The sequence below is a fragment of the Betta splendens genome, chromosome 6 (genome assembly GCF_900634795.4).
Source record: "Betta splendens chromosome 6, fBetSpl5.4, whole genome shotgun sequence".
NCBI lineage: Eukaryota > Metazoa > Chordata > Actinopteri > Anabantiformes > Osphronemidae > Betta > Betta splendens.
In genome coordinates, this window is record NC_040886.2 from 16,754,282 (window position 1) to 16,775,241 (window position 20,960).

Consider the following 20,960-nt stretch of genomic DNA (forward strand, 5'->3'; position numbering starts at 1 on the left):
CCCGGCCTCAGCGCTCAGTTTGGAGCGACGCACAAGTCAGTCGGACTCAAGAATGCATCAGCTAACACAGTTATTCTGGATGACAGTGCTCTCTTTCATGCACTCACCGGCTCGGACAAATTGCATCATGCTCCCCAGACCGGCTGGTATGTCTATAAACGACAGACTGCACTGAGTGAAGTCGTTCACATTCCGCTGGAAACAGTTTGAAAAAAGGAGAAATTCAACCTAAATACACATACAAATACTGAAACTCCTGTGTTTTGTCTGTCAACTTCCTGATATTTGCTGTTTTTTGACTTTTACTCATCTGGTCAGAAGAGTAGAAAGAAGTGTTGTCAGTGGGAATGCATTAGTTGAAAATAGCTCTACATGATTATTTCAAATACGGTTACTGGGGTTACTGTTGTTTACTGTTGTTTTTCTTGCACTATTATTACAGTTATTTCCTTTTGCATGACTTTTTTACTGCTGGTGTTTACTTTTTTGTCCACCATGCTGCTGCTGTAAACACAAACATTTCCCCATTGTGGGATTAATAAAGTCGTATCCTATCCCATAGTGACCATTCACATATGAAGGTAGACGTGATGATTCTTCAGTAACATTAACCCACAGAGGAAGAACACGGACACTTAGAACTTCTGTGAAGGCTTTAGATTCCTGTTTTTAGTTCTTCTTAAGGGAAATCATTTTTTCTTTGTTTTTAGATCACCCAATGAAAATAAATGATTAATTTACCTAACACAAAACAGAAGTGAGGAAGCAACAAGTTGCGTTCTTGCAGGTTTACCAGTTTCACCGTTTTCGTCTTTCTGCACTGAAGCTGTGGCTTCACAACATTTCCTCAAATCTGCAAAATCTTCTTTTTAACCTAAATGTTGGATGAAGGAGCATGTGTTGAAGTGTGGAACTGGAGACACAGTGTGTGTTCATGCCTCAGCGTGTTTTCCACACAGTGGCCCTGCTTTGTCCTGAGAGCTCTCTGCGGTTTGAACGACTGCTGTGTCAACACACTCAGACTTAAGGAGCAGGACCTGGACAGATGTGATGTGAACTAACATCTGGCTGTAGGACCGTTTTCTGCACAGATTAAGACACAGAAATGAAAACATGTTCAGATGTTCTGTTCAAAGTAGCCTGTCACACATTAGTTATGACGGCCACCGGGCAGAGCTCACTTCCTTTTGGTTAATGTGCACAGTCCGTATCTGCTGACCGTGTCATTCTTAACACAATGAGAGTTCACCCAAGTCGTAGTCCAACGGGCCTGACGTCACCACGTGTTTATTTTTACCCCACTGATGCGTGGCTGTCTGAGGGCACACATCTCTGCCTTAAAAACGCCGCGAGCCCCTCACGGGACAGCAGGATGTGGATCCCATGATGACGGCTCACAGACGGAGCATGTGATTTTGGTGCACGTTCTGAAAGAAGCAGAACCGCGGCTGTTCTGACCTTTTGGATGTTATCATGGCAGCTTCAGTTCGGCTCAGAGAGGATGTAGGTACGTTTGCTGCGTGGCCTGGGTTTACATCCCTTTTCATACGCAGTGAATTGTCTTGGTTTTACTTCTTTTAGGTAGATCGGGAAGTGAACGTGGACCTGAAAGTGACGTCTACCAGTGATAGTGACCAGCTCATAACTCAACGCTTCTCTGATCAGCTGTATGAGGACAGTTTAGGACTGAAAGGGAGCATTTTCACAGCAAACACGGGACTTTCATGAGCTCTGATCTCCCTGTAGCTGCTTTTCACGCAGCTGCTGGACGTTTTCCTGATCGACTGCACCTTTAATGATCCCTGAACGGTGGTGGGGTTGGTCCAATTAGTTTGTAGGTGGAGCAGCAGGAACGCGAGAAGAGGCTGGCGGACACGCTTTCAGTTCCTGGAGGCTGAAGTGTCCCAGCGTCCGCTCAGTAGCGCAAAGCCGAGCAGAGACGGCTGATCGCGGCCAATGCCGGAGGAGGACTCCCCGATGATTGAAGTGTCGATCCCATCAGTAGAGAAGCAAGTGGATGAGTCGGGAAAGTCCAAAAAGGTAATCTGACGCTTCCTTTCTGCCTTCAGTCCCAGCGTGTGACTTTCACGTGCGCGACAAACACTGAAGCCTTTTCTCTCACGCCGCTTCCGGCACTTTGCGGTTGGCAGTGAAGTGAACCGAGACGCAGGTGAGCGCGTTTACCTGAGGGAAGCGAAAGCGGGTTCAGCACCGAATCCTGCGACCAACAGAACTTTGCATAAAATGAAAAATTAAAAAAAATTATAAAAAATTATACTCTGCATAAAAAGTGTGCAGAGTAACAATGAACTGTTCCGTAAAGAAGTTCTCAGATTACACGCACAGAACTAAAAGCAGCAAATACTAAAGTGTTTTCTCCTTGTGAAGTGAACTGTAAACATTTTGCTGAATGTGAAAGTGGGGTTGTTGTATAAGAATGAATTATTATGTAAAACTTTGATGTTTAAGTGTTAGTTTATTAGTAGTTATGTGAAATGTAGTTGACCAATAGAAATATAATTTAAATAGAAATAAAGCGTGAAATGACTTCATTCGTTACTGATTATAGGCTGTAAAACAGATCTGTACCTGCCACCACCCTGTGAATACACACAAACACACACTGGGAACAACAGACTTGGGTGTTTCCTGTGTAAATAAAAGGCATGAAAAACTGCAGTTATTGTATTTGTCCCATCTGTGTTATAGTTTTTGTAGTAGATTCTTGTGAGAGGCTTTTTTCATTACAGCCTTTTAAAAACACCACAGTTATTCCTTCTAAATGCTGAGTCTGAAGACCTGATGCGCTTTTTGTGTTTGTACTAACTTTGTGTACTTCGACCATCATGTAGTAAAAACACTCAGCTCCTGCACATCAACCGTGTATTACAGGCAGTACATAAACTATACTTTAAAGACTTCAGATAAAGCTTCATCTCGCCCTAAGAAGCAGTATTTAATTCAACTTTATCACTATCATACTGGAAAACGTGACTGAAGTTAAGGCTCAGTGTTTCCCCCTAGTGGAGACACGGTGACGGTGCAGCTGCAGTGCAGTTAATGTTCACACTGAAAGAGGAACCATTTTAAACTATATTAATCTCCAAATCATCTTCCTCTTCATTATCGTGTGTGAATGAATGTTCTTTTTTTTCTTTGATTGCAGCTTTTTAGAGTTGAAGTCTTGTTTAATGAGCGTAAACACTATGTGCTCAGAAGAAGCAGCGAATTCCAGACGCTCCACAGAAAAGTGAGCATGTTGTTTTTCCACTTTTGTCACAGTCGTAAATAACTACTAACTATTGAACTTCTAACTTACTACAGATCATTGTGATTGTATCGTTTCCATGTTAAATTAAAGAACAGAATTAGGAGGATTTTGAAGGTTTACAGGACATTTCTTCGTGACGTTGCCCGTCTTTTTATTTCTGCTCTCAAAGTTAATGTAGAATCTTTTGGCTCCTGCAGCTCAGAAAGATCCTTCAGACTCCTGATTTCCCGGGCAAGAGAAGCCCCCACCTGAGGACCAAACCCGTGGAGCAGAGGACACAGGAGCTGGAAGACTACATCCAGGTACGACATCCAGGTGTTGAGTGAGGGGGAAGCCTCTTATGCGCTATGTGACCATGCACACGTCCTGCACACGGCTGCTGATGAGCAGTGAATCAGGGCTGAGCCTTAGTGTGAAGCCGCTAGCTTGTTTTGTGTTCCAGTCGAAGCTGTGTTAATGTGTCCACTGATCTAGAATGTTTGATTCTCTTTTGTCCAGGAGATCATCCGTCACAATGAAGACGTGCCGCAGGTGCTGCTGGACTTCCTCCATGTCAGACACTTTCATACAGGAAACAAGATCAGCAGCATGGAGTACGTCCTTCAGTCTGACTCCTGCTGCTCCTGCAGATGCTGCGATGCTGCTATGTTTAGATTTTCTATTTTTAGACTGGGGCCAAGCAGCAACATAATAAAACACAGTGCCGTGAGCATCAGCTCTGACTCTGCCCCAATGATAAAGGCCCATTGGTTGATTTTAATTTAGATACCTGCGGGTCTGATTTGTAACTAAATCCACTGTGAAAGATTTCTGTTTTCTCAGTAATAATATGTAGTCTAACCATTTTGTGCTCCAATTTCAGATCGCTTGAAATGGACAGTCAGGACAACAGGTACAAACAGAGTCTCTGTCAGCAACGACCTTGTGTCCAGGTGCCTTGAACTGATGTCTGCTTCTAGGGTTGAAACGTTTCCCCAGAATCTGGTGAACAATGGTTAGACTCCAGCTCACAGCTCCTCAGAACAAACAGGCCTGTTCCTGTCATGACCATGTCTGTGCACCCCCGCCCCCCCCTCCCTTATTACAACACACCTTGTGGGAAACCTCATTTCCCATAAGTCCAAGGTACCAGGACATAAGTACCAGGGCACTCCCCCAGGCGCAGAGTGCTGCTTTTTTCAAATGATATAAAACCCTAATTATCCATTTGGGTTTTTAATTGTTATACATTTATAATTACTGGAGTGAGAAACTGATGCAAAATCTTGTGCTTTTCATGGGCTCAGCGATCAGTTACCACATCAGCGGGTGCTGGGCTATTTTCAGGATCCATATCTCTCCGACTCCAAGTCAGGTAAGAACAAGCTGCTTCTGTGCTTCTGTGGAGAGCTTAGTGCTGCATCCTGACGGTCAGTCTGCTGTTGGGCCACAACTAAGGTGGACCTGTTGCAATCTTGCCATTTTGAAGCGAGCAGGTTTTAACACAGCAGTGATCATTAAACAACCCCGAACTGTGTCTTGCAGGTCTTCCAAACGTTATTGTGGATGGGGTTCTGCAAGGTTTTTACCCTCGGGACATCCGGGTCAGCTTCACCACCCCCGTCCTCATAGAGCCGCACTCTCCCGCTTCCGTGGAAGCGTGAAATCACTTTCTAAGATTTAATGTTTTGCACCAGTCAGCCACAACACTGAAACCACTCATATGAGGTGAAGAGCACAGATTATCTGATTGCACTGGCATCTGTCAAGTGCTGGGATGCATTAAGCAGCAGGGATTGACCTAAACACCCGTGAACCTGCCAAAAGCAGGCGATTTTAAGATGTGGAGGCGGACGGTCTAATGTTCTGGGTTTAAACAAAGTTATTTCAAGTCATGACCACAGGATTAGTGTTTAGGATGACTGAGTCCCATCCGTCCTCTCTGACAAGGACACGGTGGAGACTTAGACTGAGCGTGTGATCTGTTGCTTGGAGCTGATTTCAGGTCAGGTTTTAAATCCTCCTGAGGCCGTTCATCCAGTGATGCTTTCTCTCGGGTTCTTACGACAGTTTGAGCTCCTGGTTCACTGTACAGTATGTTAACTGGATGTTTCAATGTTTTTCACAAATGATTTGGATCACTTACGTTTTAACAACCAGCAGGTCTTGGGTCTGACACAGACTTGCATTTTTGAAGGGTCCAGTACTTGTGTTATGTTTATAGGAAAATATTGAAGGTATTTTAGGATTTAGCAGTTTGTTGAATTTTACTGTAGTCTGGATTTTTATGATTTGTTTTTAAGAGTTTTTAATAAAGAAACAAAACCTTATTTTGTGTGAATTCAATCAGTGGCCTTTCTTTAGCTTTGGTGCTGCGCATGCGCAGTTCGCTTACCGGAAGCCGCTGCTGCCGCTGCTGCCGCTCTGTCCGTCCCCCCTCTGCTCTTACGCTCATCGCCGCTCTTTCAATGACTCGCTCCGACCCTCACCTCTCCAGCTGCCTCTCCGTCCACCAGCGGCATTGATCGCTCGTATGTGACACGCCAGGAGCCCGGATCCCCCTCCTGACTGAAACTTAAAGCCTGCACATTCTCGGTACGTGCCGCTAGGAACTTCACTAACCCGGGAAGCTACTTCCTCCTCGAGCCGAGCTGCCGTCGGGCTGAGCTTCAACGGCGTGTGGCTGCCGCTCTCTACATCAGATTGCTTGCTAATCCTTGCTGGATGGAGTCAGATTAGGCTTGAGCTGTAGCTCAGGATACACCCAGTGTTAGCATTTTAGCTAACAGGTCCGGCGTCCACGTTAGCAGTAACCAAACCCCTGTGACGCGGTGTACCAGTATAGGTGCGGCTGGACGAGCGGAGCCTGTGGGTTTATTATGGTCGTAAATAAACACGAACACTAAGTTTAGAACTCGTCCGTGTTACTTAGTGAAAGGACCCACTCACCGCGTTTCAACTTGCTGCTCTTGGTTTCGGTTTAGGGAACTGAACCGTGAACCAATGCGTGTTTTAACTGGGGCAGTGTTAAAGTGGTCATAAATTCAAGGTCTGTTTTTGCTGTAAGATGAAATTAATGAATTCAGATGTATAATTTCCAACGTGCTGTGTGATTAAACCTGTTGGTCCCCATTCCTCTCTGAACATCTTCAGATCAGCTGTTTTCTCAGGCTGCCTGGTCTTAATGGTTCACTTGAACCAACATCTGGGCCACTCCAAAAGACAGATCTTCAATCTTCATCCTCCTATTTTCCTCAAGATTTATTATCATTGATTGATGCTCCCTTTTTTGTCTCAGTGTTGGGGTGATGTTGGTTCTTAGTCCCACAGTGGGGAAATATCCATTCACAGGACTTTTGTAGGTCATGTGTGATGCTGTAATGACTTTTCCTCCTCATTCTCGTTCGACACTCTGCCCATTCAGTGTCTTGTTTATGGTGGACTCGTGGGCAGAGATGTCAGATCACATCTTTACATCTTTCCTTTATCTGTGTCATACAGTTCAGCTGAACAGCACAACAAACGACATCTTCCAAAACAATCATGAAGTTATTTCAACATTATAAGGCCTTGATCATGGGAGCATTTATTATACAGCTTCTGTTGTCACATAGGTGATGTTGATTTGTACCACATCACACAGCTGGTAGACTGGTTAACTTGACTTGTTTAGAGTGTTGTAGACTGTGGGGAAGGAACAAGATCATGTTCATCTGGTCCCTGTTTCCTCTTGCAGAGTGTGTGGGAGCACAATGTGGAGGAAGGCGTTGGTAGCGGCCCTGCTGGCGTTAGCCGTCGGCTATTTCTACCACGGCTGCCCAGACCTGCAGGAGCAGATTCTGCAGTACGTCAGCTTGCCGAACCTCCAGTCATCCTCTCAGAACAGTCATAACAGCCTGGAGAAGGTTATCTCCTCTGCCTGGGAGACCCTGATAACGTTGCCAACCAGACAGTGGAGCAAAGTGGCAGTCGGGTGAGTGATGCACAGCAGTGAAGGAAATGTGACCCACATCATGTTGTAGCTTGTTTTTCTTTGCAAAGTCTGGTTTTGGGAGGAACACTTGTCTTTATAGTTTTATGGTTTATATCATATTTATTAAGTGGCACCAGACCTATGTGTAAGACTGCTCATAATATAATTGAAACTAGAATTAAATTTTAATTTGTTTTGATGAACAAAGTCGTCATCATCATGTCCTCTCCTGCAGTGTGAACGCCTGCGTCGATGTGGTCGTCACTGGAGTGGGCCTGCTGCAGGCTCTGGCTGTGGATCCCGGGACAGGCCTGAATCATGAAGTGTTGCACTCCAAAGACGACCTGAAGGAGGCCTTCATACATTTCATGGGTCGAGGAGCTGCTGCCGAGCGTTTCTTTAGCGACAAGGAGACTTTTCAGAGGATTGCGCGTGCAGCTGCAGAGTATCCTGGTGCAAAGGCAAGGCTGCTCCTCAGACCTTTGCACAGCATGGACCATTCTTATTGTTTTAGGCTGTTTATGGTGCTTTGAAAAGACAAATGAACCTTTGTTCTGTTCCAGCTGTATGTGGGAGGGAATGCTGCCCTGATTGGCCAGAAACTTGCGACCTATCCTGATCTGATGGTAAATTAAAACATTTATCAATTAAAGAATAAGCAACCATTTAAAATGTTTTTTTTCTGTGCAGATCAATCTGAAAATAGGGTAAATGAACTATAGGGGTCAGAATCAGAGCTTATGGTACCCTTTGGATTTGCTTTTCTTGGGACAGGTTCTGTTGTGTGGTCCAGTTGGTCCGAAGCTTCACGAGATGCTGGACGAGCAGATAGTTGTTCCTCCAGATTCTCTCCAGGAGACGGATGAATTTCATCTCATCTTAGAGTATAAAGCAGGTAGAAAGCTGTTCAAGAATCTGCTGGACTTAACAAGATCCCTTCAGTCTGTTAAGACTTGTATCTGACTCCAGGTGAACAGTGGGGTTCGACTCAGGCACCACAGGCCAACCGCTTCATCTTCTCTCACGATGTGTCCAACGGGAAGATGAGCTCACTGGAGACGTTTGTGGCGAGTCTGGAGGAGTTCCAGCCCGACCTGGTGGTCCTGTCGGGGCTCCATATGATGGAGGGTCAGGGCAGGGAGCTTTGGGAGGAGCGTCTGAAAGAGGTCCTTAGTCTAGTGGTCACAGTTTATTAAAAGATAAATCCAGTGGTTTCAAACCCTCATGAACACGACTCAAAGCAGTAGTGCATCAACTCGCCAGAACCAGGTTTTATCTCATTCATTCTATTTTTTTCCCATTTGCTTCCTCTTGACAGGCTGTGTCTGCCATATCTGACATCCGTAAAGATATTCCCATTCACCTGGAGCTTGCAAGTATGACTGACCGAGACTTCATGAACAGCATCATGCAGGAGGTACATGTGGAAAAAATATAGGGCTTGTTTCATGTACTGACATCTCAAACTTCCTCCAGGGTAAAGGATGAACTCAAACGTCCTCAATCCCCAAAGATTTCTGTGTATTTAATTAAAGTTTTCTTTCTGTCTTTTCTGTTAGCAGGTTATGCCCATTGTCAGCTCCATTGGGCTGAACGAGCAGGAGCTGCTCTTCCTCTCTCATGCTGGCGAGGGGCCTCATGCTGAACTGGCCGCCTGGAAAGGCATCCCAGACGTGGGGAGGGTCAGCGACATCCTCCTGTGGATCCTGGAGCAGCACGGCCGCACCGACCCGTCGTCGGAGGCGGAGCTCACGCGCATCCACTTCCACACTCTGGCCTACCACATCCTAGCCACGGTGGATGGATACTGGGGGAACCAGGCCGCAGCGGTGTTGGCTGGAGCGCGTGTGGCCAGCACTCAGGCCTGCGGAAGCCGCTCTGTCGATATTAGCAAAGTGGTGCTCAAAGCCCCACTAGAATTTTTCAGCTCTCACACTGAACCGAGGGAGAAGTTGACCCTGAACCCAGCAGAACCTGTGGCCGTGTGGCGTCATGGAAACGTCACCTTTCACCTCTCGCCTGTGCTGGTCTGCAAACAGCCGCTTCGGACAGTTGGGCTTGGGGACGCCATCTCTGCAGAAGGGCTCATGTACTCAGAGTTAAAAGCCCAGCAGCCGTTCTGAGATGTATTTCAGTATGACTCTGGGTTAGTTTGGACTTTATTGAGCTGTGCTGCAAAGGCCCAGCGAACTTTGATCTGCACATGTCGTCGTTGGGTTGGAAACATGTTACTGAACCAGGTCAAATCTGTGTCCTGAACCAGGCCGTGTGTCTTCTTTCCCATAACTCCTGGGAGTTTAAAAATGTGATCGTTGGCGTCAGTTTTGAATCCTGCCTCATGAACCCTTTCAGCCTGTCTGAGTCTCTCTCCGGTCTCCCAGCAGACACAAGTGCGGCGGAATTCTGCAGAAGTAGATCTGACCAGGCTGGGAGGCGGCCTCACTCTATGCACCGGGCGCAGTTCAAAGCCATCTTGACAAAACTCCAAAGAGTTCTGTTGGCTCACCTAATTTACTTTACCCTGCATATGTTCATATGCTGTGCCTTGAAATAGAGTTTAAAAAGCCGTTTTATTCATATTCCAGAGCCAAACTTAAAAATTAGGCTTTACACTAGTTACCCCACTGAGATGTGTGTGTGTGTGTGTGTGTACTTGTACACACCCAAATAGATCATGTTTGCCTGAAAACTGAGCGTCTTATCAAAGTGGTATTTATGATGTTTCTGTTTCATGGGAAATAGTCACTAGAACACTTGAAAATTTTCTCTCCATAATATATTTACATGTTATAACTCTTTTTAGGTATACATGACATTTTTTGTTACTTGTTCTACTAGTGGGAATAAAAATACTAGACTGTTGTCTTGGTTTATGCCCTAAATACTCACTCTGTAAAGATGTTTTTTAGTCTCTGTAGCACAGATGATACTTAATATTGTCTCTGTTACTTGTTCTTAATGAAATGTTTTAAAGCTAAATTGAAGTGTTAAACTTTTAGATGCAAACTAAACCATGCAAACCAACCAAGTTTTACCAGCTGCCAGGTAGTTAACCGAAGTCTCCTGCTAGCGATTAACTGACTTTAAAGGAAAACCATGTCATGCAGGTTGCACATTATCAGGTTACTGTTCATGTTTGTTTGCTTCTTGTTTTGTCTGAACACCCTCCTCTTTTTTTGTAGTTTTTTGCCAGAAATGGATGTTAAGTCATAAACACTCCTCGTGTTACAAGCAGCAAGAGAAGATTCCCAATTTAAATTTTAGCATAATATCTTTTCGTGTGTACTTCAAACCTTACATCTGAGTCACGATAGTCTTAAACTGTGTAACTGTCAGAATAATGTGTTGGTATACCTCAACTGGCCCCTGACGGCATGCAATAAGAGTGGAGTCTTAAAAACACAACAAAACGCTGTATTGCTTTTTGTTCAGCAGAATTTATTCTTTGCACTAGTAAAACCTGCAGGTGTGTCTGCAGAGGTGAATGTAACCTTAACTCCGAACCCCCACTTTATTTCTAGCAAGTACAATCTATTCAGCTTCACTGGTTTCTGGCTCATTTTTGTAACATTTGTAACTCAAGTTTCATTTACCTGTAGTTTGTCATTAAAGTGTATATGGAGAGTGGTGTCTGGTGTAAATAGTTTCCTTGTAGAGAGTATTAACATAAAAGGTTCTGAAAGAGAATCAGATATTCTGTAACAAACACTAAGACATCAATATTAAATTATCATGACAATAATTAATAAAGGCTTAATACAGATAAATACCAATTAGTGCCTAAACATTTGGGCATGTTCTTCTGTTTTGTGCATTTATGCAATTCTCTCTTTTCACTACTTCCTGTTCCTATATGTAAATCATTAAACCACATTATTCCTATCAGTTATGTTCGCGGTTTGCAAAATAGTTATTGAAACAGTTGAAGTTTCCTATTTCGTGAGCTCATAATTCTTTTACACAAGCATACAAATAGGAGTACATAAGACCAGTTATTTCATTTTTACCTCCCAGTAAAACAAATATAGCCTCAAACAATTGCAGTTTGTCTTCAAAGTATTTATTGATGTGACTCTTGCAGTATTCAGGCATTTTAAGTGATCCTGAGCAGCTGATTTATGGTCAGAGCGGTCACAGACTATCATGTGACTGAGTTCAGTCACAATTGTTTCCACGTCTAATAAAAAACCTTAAATGTTGTTGCTTTTTCTGTCTTATGACCTGAAACTTATGACCAGACATTTAGTTGCTATGCACTTTAACTTATCTTCATTTGTTTCTTTTGCATTGTTTACAGAAGCTGGACGGCGGATCGATAAGTGCAATGCTATAATTCAGACGGTTTCTGATGAAGAAATCAAATTTGAACACGTCCTGCACGCTGTTACGCGTCTGCATCTGATTGGCTGAGGCGCGCAGCCACGTCAACCAATCAGAGCTCCGTGCGTCTGTTCGCCGCGTTGACGTCCATGTTTTACCGTGGAGGCAGCGGAGCCCGGAGCCAGGATCGACCGCGGTTGCAGTCTCCACCCCCCGGACACCGCACTCCTTCCCCCCTTCTGCCCGTATAAAGGTAGCACAACTAACAGGCCGTCCGCTCGGGCTGATTTTCTTCTCGTTGATGGTTAGACTGTGCGAGAGAAGGATGAAGTTCCTTGTAGCCGTAACGGTCATCGTGGGGTCTTTGATTTTCCTCGCCTTCCCAAATGGCTCATCCGCCGACGAGAAGAAGAAAGGCCCCAAAGTGACTGCGAAGGTAGGCGGAAGCTCGCTCGTTAGCTCCGTAGTGGATCATCGGGAACAATCAAAGCGCCTGCTCGTAGCTAGCGTTTAATGCTAGCAGCCTGTAAAGCCACGTCACAAGTTAGCTAGCAACTAGCTTCTGTTCTTTGCAAGGAAAGCGCACAGTCGGTTGAACTGACACGCTGCTTCATGAAGCCCACCTCAGTTAGCAGCTGCTAATGTGAAGCTCTGCGTTAAAAACCTTTACTCTCGTGTTACTTGATGCATTTAACCAGGTTAGCTGCCACTGCCAGTCGAAGCTAACGGGATGGAATTCCCTTTCTCCTCTAATCCCTGTCGGACTGACTTGACTGTAGCAGCCCTGTTCCTCCGCTATTTGCCACTGAATATACTGAGATTCTCCTCGTTTTTAGGCTTGGTTAACACACAACGCCTCCTCTTTAGCTGCACGGTTTGTCTGCAGGCAAAGAGGCTCAAAGGATGTGTCTGGTGCAGTAGCTCTGTCCACGTCTGTGTTACACTACAGGGAGAGGATTTGAACTGAGCCTGTAAAAGTCAAATCTGCATTAAAAATCTGTTATTTTGATTTATACCTGTATTAAAAGTGTATATCTGGCTCCAGGTGTTTAGATGTAGTCATATGTGGACATGATGCATTTTTTTTCTTTTCGTTGATCAGTCTAATACTTTGTCAGTAGCACACATATATAACACATATGTACACAGCTGTTTTGTTATATTTTTGCAGTAGTTGTGTAAAACCTGTATTAACTTCAAAACTTGTTCTTTTTCTTAGGTTTTCTTTGACATTAAAATTGGAGATGAAGAAGTTGGGAGAGTTGTCATTGGTCTGTTTGGAAAAACCGTTCCCAAGACCGTTGACAACTTTGCTGCACTGGCGACAGGCGAGGTGAGCCATTCAGAGCGTTTTTGTCATAGACTATGGATCATACACTATTAATGGCTATTAACGTTGTGGCTTGTTTCCAAAACAGAAAGGATTTGGTTACAAGGGCAGTAAATTCCACAGAGTCATCAAGGAGTTCATGATCCAGGGTGGAGACTTCACCAGAGGAGACGGCACTGGAGGTGAGATGGCCACCTTCACATGTGATATTGGGTTATTTCTGAAGATTTGATAACTTGAGCTCCTTCAGCCTGGATTCAGATTTACTGTAGTTTTTGTGTTGTACCAATGTGAAACTTCTTTTTTTTTTTTTTTTTTTTTTTTTTTTTGGGAAAAAAAAATGTTGAGGTGTTATGCTCCCACAGGGCTGCATAATATTTCCACATAACAAAATGTACATTGTGTAAACCTTTATTTCTAATCAAGGCAAGAGCATCTATGGCGACCGCTTCCCAGACGAGAACTTCAAGCTGAAGCACTACGGTCCTGGCTGGCTCAGCATGGCCAACGCTGGCAAAGACACAAACGGCTCCCAGTTCTTTATTACCACAGTCCAGACTCCATGGCTGGACGGCAAACACGTGGTCTTTGGGAAAATTCTGGAGGGAATGGTGAGCGTCGGCCTGATTTGACTGAAGCATGTGCAACACTTCTGTTTACATGGTTCTGTTCACATGACCTGTTTTCACGTTGATGGTTGTTAATGGTATAAAATGATAGAGTTCCATCATGTACACAAATATCATTAATGTTTAATTTCTTTTAAAGGATGTGGTGAAGAAGATCGAGAGCACAAAGACAGATGGTCGTGATAAACCTCTTAAAGATGTTATCATCCACGACTGCGGCAAAATTGAGGTGGAGAAACCATTTGCAGTGGCCAAGGAGTAGAGTGCTGCTGGGGAAGAACAGAAAGAACAGAACTGGGGGGGGGGGTCGTGCAGGCCACCTTGTTTTATTACTAACAACCACGAGGCCCTGGAAGAAGAGTTCCTCTGGTCATTCAGTTACATGGCTGCCATCTTGCACCAAACGAGTGTTAAAACCTCGAGCAATCATGACACTTTGGGTCCATTTTACCAACTAGCATTCCAAGGTGCATGTAACTGTTCATTGAGTTTTTTTGTTTGTTTTTTTTGTAAAAAAAAAAAGAAATCTAAAATAAAGGTTTCAAATTTTGTTAAGTTTGTGTGTGTATGAAGTTTGTTACGTTTCATTTTAGTTAATGACTGGTTGAAGGGCAGCCCTTCAATACTGCACTTCTCGTGTGTGCATGTGTACACACCGCAGGGGGCGCCCTTGCACCACAGTAGGCAGCTCCTCAGCTGATCAGAGGCAGCTCGTGTTTGTGGTTTTACATGTGATTGTGCATTTCTGTGGTTCTGTCTATTCACCATTGTTGAGAGCATGGAGCGTCTGTTGCGTTTCTGCCTGTTGGTTTCACTTTTAACAGACATTAAGATGTATATTCAAAGTAATTGTAGGTTTTTAGTCCTATCAGGAGCTTTGTGTAAAAACACTCTACAGTCATCTCCAAGTCGTGGTTAGCTCTACATTATAACTGTGGGTCACCTTATTTGTAGTCATGCAGCCCAGGGTAATGATTAAAGCTCATATTGATCGATTCATATTCCAACTATCCCCCGGATAAAGTCTAACATAACTACTATACAGTGAAGAATATTATTCCAGTGCAGCCGTTTGTAGCAGCGGTGTCTGGGAACGGGGCCGTGGGAACTATTCCTAAACACCACTGACCTCATCAGAGAAGCAGCTTTTCTGCCCCTTCTCCATCATCGTGTATGTAATGTGTTGCAATGACCCCGTGTCGATGCACTAAAAGTTAAAGTTAGTTAGACTTTGACATCCGTGTCGCTGATCTTCATGAGTGCAGGCAATCTGCTGTAACAACCTGCATGAACTGAACAAACAAGCGACTTCATTTTTATGCGGCTGTTTTGGTTTTGGTAGTTCTGGACTCACGCTTCCGCTTCCCCGCTGTCCCTGTTTACTTCTCCTCCTCTGCCACGCCCAGATGCAGCTCCTCAGCCCAGCGCCCTGTACACATGCCTCTGTGCTCCACACGCTTTCCTACACTGTGAGTCCCAAGCTGTGGGACCTTGATGAAAAACACAAGCTGCACTTCTCCCGCATCGTGGCCTCACTGCATTACTCACAGTGGGCAGTCACATATGTAGCCACAGAGACAGGGGACCCAGCACAGACCTTTGCAAAATAATTAGAGAAAGATAAATGTGGGTTCTATGGATGTGTATACAGGACAAGCTGCCCCTGTTTTGCCCAGATTCACTCAACCATCCAATGACTCACCAGAAGGCAAATATGGAAGGAATTCCCTGGGGTCGGCACAACCGCGGTCCTGGTTAAACCCTCTGTTGTTGGGCTTGGCCTTGTTGGTGGCGATTGGGGATTGTTCGGTGAAACAGTGTTATTCTTAACTTACTGGCTTTGCTGGAAAAGCTGTGACAGGCCGGACATATCTGGCATAGCTTCCTGCAAGAGGCTTTGTCAACGAGATTAAATGAACATTGGAGAGAATCACAACATGCAGCGTGGGGCTATTCTGTCACAGCGGACGACGAATGTCCACATCCTGTCTTCCGCTCAGGGTCCGGTCTTCAGTGTGGTCTTCAGAATGGATGCAGAAGGTAAAGAGGTGAACCTGTTGTGGTTTAATGTGTGGAACAGAAACTTTTCTCCAATTATTGATGAGACAAATTGGCAGTTAGTGATGTGAGGAGTCGGCCTTGAAGTGTTTGAATGTCTTTCAGCTCATGGTTTTGGTTTAAAAGCTTTTCCCCACATTCATCCGCTCATCTTGTTCCTTTTGTTTATAGACTGATGATGATGATGTATGTATATAATATAGAAATATAAAAACAAGAAAGCAAAGCAAATCTTACTATATTGTTTGAAGCCAGTTACTGTATTTAGTCAAAAGGTCATAATTCCCTTCCTCACAGTGTTTTTTCATCAACTCAGCTACAAATATCTTCATAGATACTAAGTAAAGCCAAGACCAAGTTCAAAATAACAACAGTCAAAGCACGTCCACAGAGATAAGGAAACACAAACACAGTGTACAAGTAAACGAGGAAACAGTTTATCAGGAGAATTATAAATACACAACAGGAGCCGCAGCGTGAGAAAGGTCGCTGTGGGAACTGGGCCTTGTTTTTTGTCAATGAGCTGGAGTCAGAGTCTGGCTCTGACTCCAGCTCAGACTCCAGCGTTCCCACCCAGACCTGCGTCCATTCCCGTATTGTTCTCCCGCTTCCTCTGCTTTCTTTTCGCTGCCGTAGCAGCCCACCGGGTCTGTGGTGCTGCTCTGTGGAGGGCGATTTCTTGGGGACGTGGCCGATGCTGCGGTGACATGCCGGTTCCCACGATCTCCTGCCCTTCCTCCAGAGTAGCTGCTTACTCAACGCTCCTACAGGAAAGCGGTGCAACAAGGCCACTGAGAGGGCCGGGCTAATTCGGGCCGGCTCTGCCGGCTCTCCATTGTCCTGCGTGGGAACTGTGGGAATGACTGTGTGCCCGGGGCGCATCACCAGTAAAGTGGGTGTGGGTGCCTTGAACGCATAAGCCTCTAATGCCCCTGGATGGAAAGTTTGGAAGGTTTTCCTAAATAAAGGGCAAATTCCAGTGAAGGAAGTTAAGTCAGAGTGAGTGGATGTGGAGAAGCTTCTACTGACGTCTCCACGTGAGTGAAATATAATAACCACTGTTAGTTGGACGGCAGGAACACAACAACCTGCTGAACGTCTTCAAAACAGTTATTAGGGCCTGAACTATAATTTTCCCACAGCTTTGTTCTTCTCAGCTTTTCTATTAAGGCACACAGACACGTATGAGTTGTTGTCACTGCTTCCGTCAAAAGGGGCAAAATCCTAGAACGTATAATTTTGCCAAATCCCTATTTAATAAACATGTGTGCCTTTTCTCTCTGCAACTCTTGTTCATTAGCACCAGTGATGCCTACTGTATAGTATTTGCTTGTTGAATGAAACCTTGAAATAAAACTTACCTCATACAGCATTTGTTTGCATGTCTTGTTTGGTTTTTACCTGCAGTCTGTCCACGTCTCAGGCTGCAGATTCAGATGAAAGCGTAGTCAGGTAAAGCTGCTGTGTGCAGACTGTGGCCTTCGTTCCTCACGCTGTGCCGTGCTCCAGGTTAAGTGAAGCCACGTCCTCGACGCATGTTTTTGGGGACGTGATAAAACAATAAAGCTGTGGCATGAGGATGCTAAGTGCTCTGTCAGACACAGTAAAGTGCGGCTGCATTCCTGCTCGTCTCAGTCGTAGCAGTCGCGTTGACTTCACAGGGTTGCGTAAGAGCGTAAAATATTGATCTTACTGTAGCGCCTCCAGCTACAGACTCACTGTTTGTGCTCGGGTGCAATAAAGAACGTGTCGGAGAGAGTAAGTGCCTTTATTTTACTGCAACATTAGTGCAGGTCCACAGTCCACCGTAGTGTGAATACAGGATGGTGATAAAGTGCAGCTCTGTTCAGTGTGTCCAGTCAAAGATGGAGCCACCTGGGCGCTGCCATCCTGATGTCCTACAGTAGCTTTTAAACCTGACCTGCAACAAATCAAACAGACTGGACGCTTTAGAAAAGGACATAACGAGTGAGTGAGCTTCAGGTCCCACGCCGCTGCGTCCCGGGCTCACGCTCATGGAGCAGAGCGCTGCTGAGTGAGTGCAGCACATGATCACAGCGGGTTCTGCTCGTGCAGGAACGCTGGGTCTGGAGCCAGGCTTCCGTCTGCACCCAGCGCCCTGGACCTGACAGGATCTAAGAGAGATGTTTAATATCATAACACAGACTGTCCATGTCTAAGTCGTGTTGTCTTTTAAACTTTGTCCAGACTGATGATGTTTATTCGTCGACACAGATCTGTCCACATTCTACCGCAACACAATAAACATCCGCATGCAGCTCACAAAACAACATGTAAACACACAAATCATCTGAAGGCCGAGCGAGGACACGCTGTCCTTCCTGCGAACGCCCACACGCCCATCTCCACCGTGGACGATCGCCTCACATCCACAGTCTATCGTCACCATCAGCAGCAGCAGGTCGGCATCCACTGAAGATCTGAAGAGCAGAGTGCTGCTGTCGCCTCGGTGTCTGGACAGCACGACGATCCCAGCTGAGTTCAGACACGAAGACAAGATCTGTGAACAATAGCAAATGTTGGACGTGAACGTCAGTGTGTCTTTGTGTTTGTTGTGATTGCTGGCAGGAGAACGTGGACGTTTCCTTCCACACAGTGAGAGATTCTGCCAGAGAGGAACAATGGAATCTGTAATAGGAACAGTTTGTCGTAGAGGAATTACATTTACATTTACATAGAGAACAATTAGCTAGTGACAAGTATAAAATATTCAGTTTCGATGTAAAAGATTTACGTTTTTAGTAGGTGCAAAGTGTTTTCTAAAGTGTGAGTAACACTCAAAGTGAACTGGCCTCAGGAGAATAAAAGAATACAGAAATTATTCTAATGAAATAATAACTCTTCTTACTTTGGCAGAAAATTATGCATTGATTCCAAACCACATCACCCGGAGTAAGTGTCACTGACAAAAGTTCTTTGAAAGTGTCCCAGTCATGAGTCTGAATCAGTGAATCCCCCAATTGTTGTATGTATGAATTTGCTGTTATTCGCGGCTTAAAATAACTGAATCAAAGACCACAAATGATGTACAGTCACAAGAAAAGGTGACGGCTGCGTCTGAATGAGGGCCGCTCACACCAGATGACCTCCTGGACGTCCTGCAGGTCCAGTCCTGTGTGTAGGAGGTTTAATAGTTCATAATGTTATTAGAGTAGAATCAGGATATTGAGAGAAAACTCTAAAATTTTCATTTACTGAGGACACAACCTCATTGCTTAAGATTCTGCTTTCCCTAAAGTCCAACTTAAGAGCACACAGTGGCTCCAGGTGAAACAAGGCAGTAAGTAAATGCGTCTTCTTCAGAGACGGATGCTCATTCTCAAACGTCTGCGACAACAAGCGGCTGCTTCTGAAGCTGCGGTTTTCAGCACCTGTTCGTCACAAAGCTGCTGTCAATATTTCATTCTCCAGGCACAGATAGAGTGTCCCAGTGTGTTCACGGGGTCTGGCCGCTGGGCTCGGTGTCAGGAGTGAAATCAGCCGGGGCAGCGGGTCAGCGGCATCCGTCTTAAATAGCACCGAGGCGACGCGCTGCAACATGAGACGCATTTTGTTTTTCAACCTGCATCTCGTGTGTGACCCTGTGACACTCTGGGAGCTCATGAAGTGCAACTGAGGGACATTTTGTCCTGGTAACAGTGTTTACCTGACACTCAGGCTCAGATGGGCTCTGCTCGGCTTCACCTGCTGCTAAAGTCAAACAAAGGACTCTTTTTGTTCTGATCTTGTGCCAGTTAGCTATGAAATGACCAATATCACTGTGATCCCCTCGTCTTTAACAAGGTTTTATTTATTGGCACTTAAATATTTGAAAATATTAAACCGCAAATGAACAATAAACAAGTACAGAAAAAAGGTCACAGGGATGTGGAGACACGGACAATTTAAGCAGACTGCACTTCAGGCCAGTCAGTAATCCATGCATGAAGCTGCAGTGTAGCCCCAGTATGTGAATAATCCACTAATCAGACTAATCTTGCTTTATGGGTTACTGTACTCTTTGTCCCTTGTCATTGATCATTTGTTCACGTTCCTGCAGTAAATATGAATAAATTGGACACGATGGCTTTCGCCATCACTGCCTCTGAAGCCACTCTGTTCTTAAACTCATCATGTGAAAACAGTGGTGATCCTTCGGCGTATGAGGCTCGAAGCAACACAAATCGGGGCAACGTCCCAGCACATTTCTTTGCATTACAAATAATGAGGCCAAGAATTTGACCTCGGCCTCAGTATTTGTTTGCAAAACGTCTGATAGACTGAAGCAGAATGTGACCTCCAGTCTGCTCATGAGAGTCTGAAATTGTTTACTGTTCTTCTCACTGTACTTATTGATGGTTTTTGCTAAACATCAATAGTATCCAGTTGTTTAATTACACCTAACGTAAAACCTAGTGTTTTCTCAGCCTTTAATAATTTTACTTTAACAGCCTGTAAAAAGTCATTAGTTTCAGGTAATTTTGTTTTTCCACATTAAAACAGTCTAATCTTAATTTATCTATTTGATCCTTTCAACCCGTTGTCTGTGCCTTATCGGGCCCATTCAGTAATCTATGAAATAACACATGGGCGTTTTTGAGCTGTAAACTATGTGCAAAAACATTTGGTCTCAATGAGATTTACTACACTTAGGTGCATATGTATAAATATTTACATTCTGATACTTTTTTTGGAAATGCACAATCGACTTACTACAAGTAAGTCATTAGCGTTGCTGTGATGACAGTGCTGGGGCACTGCCCCCCTGCACAAGGTCCCCCACCCCCCACAAGCTGCACTGCCAACATCATGGCTGTGATGGGCCAGGATCAAGTAGCTGTGATGCTATCTTGTTACTAGTCTGCTAATCTGTTTGGCTCACGGGCTCTTTTCCATTCCTCCTTACATAACTGTGCCTACTGTATGTTCAGATTTATTCGGAGAGTGTGGGCCAACAGCTCATCACTGCAAGGCACTGCTGGAAAGTTTCAGAGGAAGAGCGGAGCTTTGTGCTCACTTCCAGGAGGCAAATTAAGCTGCTTTTTCTTTCAAATATCTCTATGTGCAAATCCCCACTTAGGTTTTGCTCGATGGCCAAAGGTAGGGCTGTGGAGTGAAGCTGAAGGTAAAAAGGTGACTGGTCTACGACATGCAGTACCAAACTGTACTGTACTTTCAGATCATATCAACACACAGTGTTCTTCCAAGTTTCTCTTCCTTAATTTAGTGTGTCTTTCATTTTCATTTAAAGGCACAAGTCATCATCATGTAAAACGGTTCAGAATGAGAGGTTTTGTTATAAACACAAATACAGTGTTATTATAAGAATCACGTGTCAATAATATCATCATTCGTGTGTAATTTTAAAAGGTTTACATTTTAAAACATATAAGTATTGAA

The 20,960-nt window shown here is 44.5% G+C and overlaps 3 protein-coding genes across 4 annotated transcripts; all 3 read left to right on the top strand.

Moving 5' to 3' along the window:
• Positions 1–1,805: 1,805 nt before the first annotated feature.
• On the top strand, positions 1,806–5,580 carry snx22 (sorting nexin 22). Its single transcript, XM_029153435.3, has 7 exons — positions 1,806–2,040; positions 3,167–3,250; positions 3,469–3,573; positions 3,770–3,864; positions 4,134–4,163; positions 4,558–4,625; positions 4,796–5,580. The coding sequence occupies exons 1-7, from the start codon at positions 1,957–1,959 to the stop codon at positions 4,912–4,914; spliced, it is 585 nt and encodes a 194-aa protein (XP_029009268.1). The 5' UTR covers positions 1,806–1,956; the 3' UTR covers positions 4,915–5,580.
• An 80-nt stretch (positions 5,581–5,660) lies between these two features.
• Positions 5,661–10,851, top strand: adpgk (ADP-dependent glucokinase). 2 transcript variants are annotated; one of them, XM_029153427.3, is made up of 8 exons: positions 5,661–5,845; positions 6,987–7,223; positions 7,459–7,684; positions 7,787–7,849; positions 7,998–8,118; positions 8,193–8,389; positions 8,542–8,640; positions 8,783–10,851. In XM_029153427.3, exons 2-8 carry the CDS (start codon positions 7,003–7,005, stop codon positions 9,344–9,346), a joined length of 1,491 nt encoding a protein of 496 aa, XP_029009260.1. In that variant the 5' UTR covers positions 5,661–5,845; positions 6,987–7,002; the 3' UTR covers positions 9,347–10,851. The 2 variants fall into 2 exon arrangements, with proteins under 2 accessions (XP_029009260.1, XP_029009261.1); XM_029153428.3 differs by having other exon boundaries at positions 8,786–10,851.
• An 871-nt stretch (positions 10,852–11,722) lies between these two features.
• ppib (peptidylprolyl isomerase B (cyclophilin B)) lies at positions 11,723–14,057 on the top strand. The gene is made up of 5 exons (XM_029153434.3): positions 11,723–11,979; positions 12,763–12,876; positions 12,962–13,055; positions 13,300–13,484; positions 13,642–14,057. Exons 1-5 carry the CDS (start codon positions 11,845–11,847, stop codon positions 13,762–13,764), a joined length of 651 nt encoding a protein of 216 aa, XP_029009267.1. The 5' UTR covers positions 11,723–11,844; the 3' UTR covers positions 13,765–14,057.
• The last annotated feature ends 6,903 nt before the right edge of the window (positions 14,058–20,960 follow it).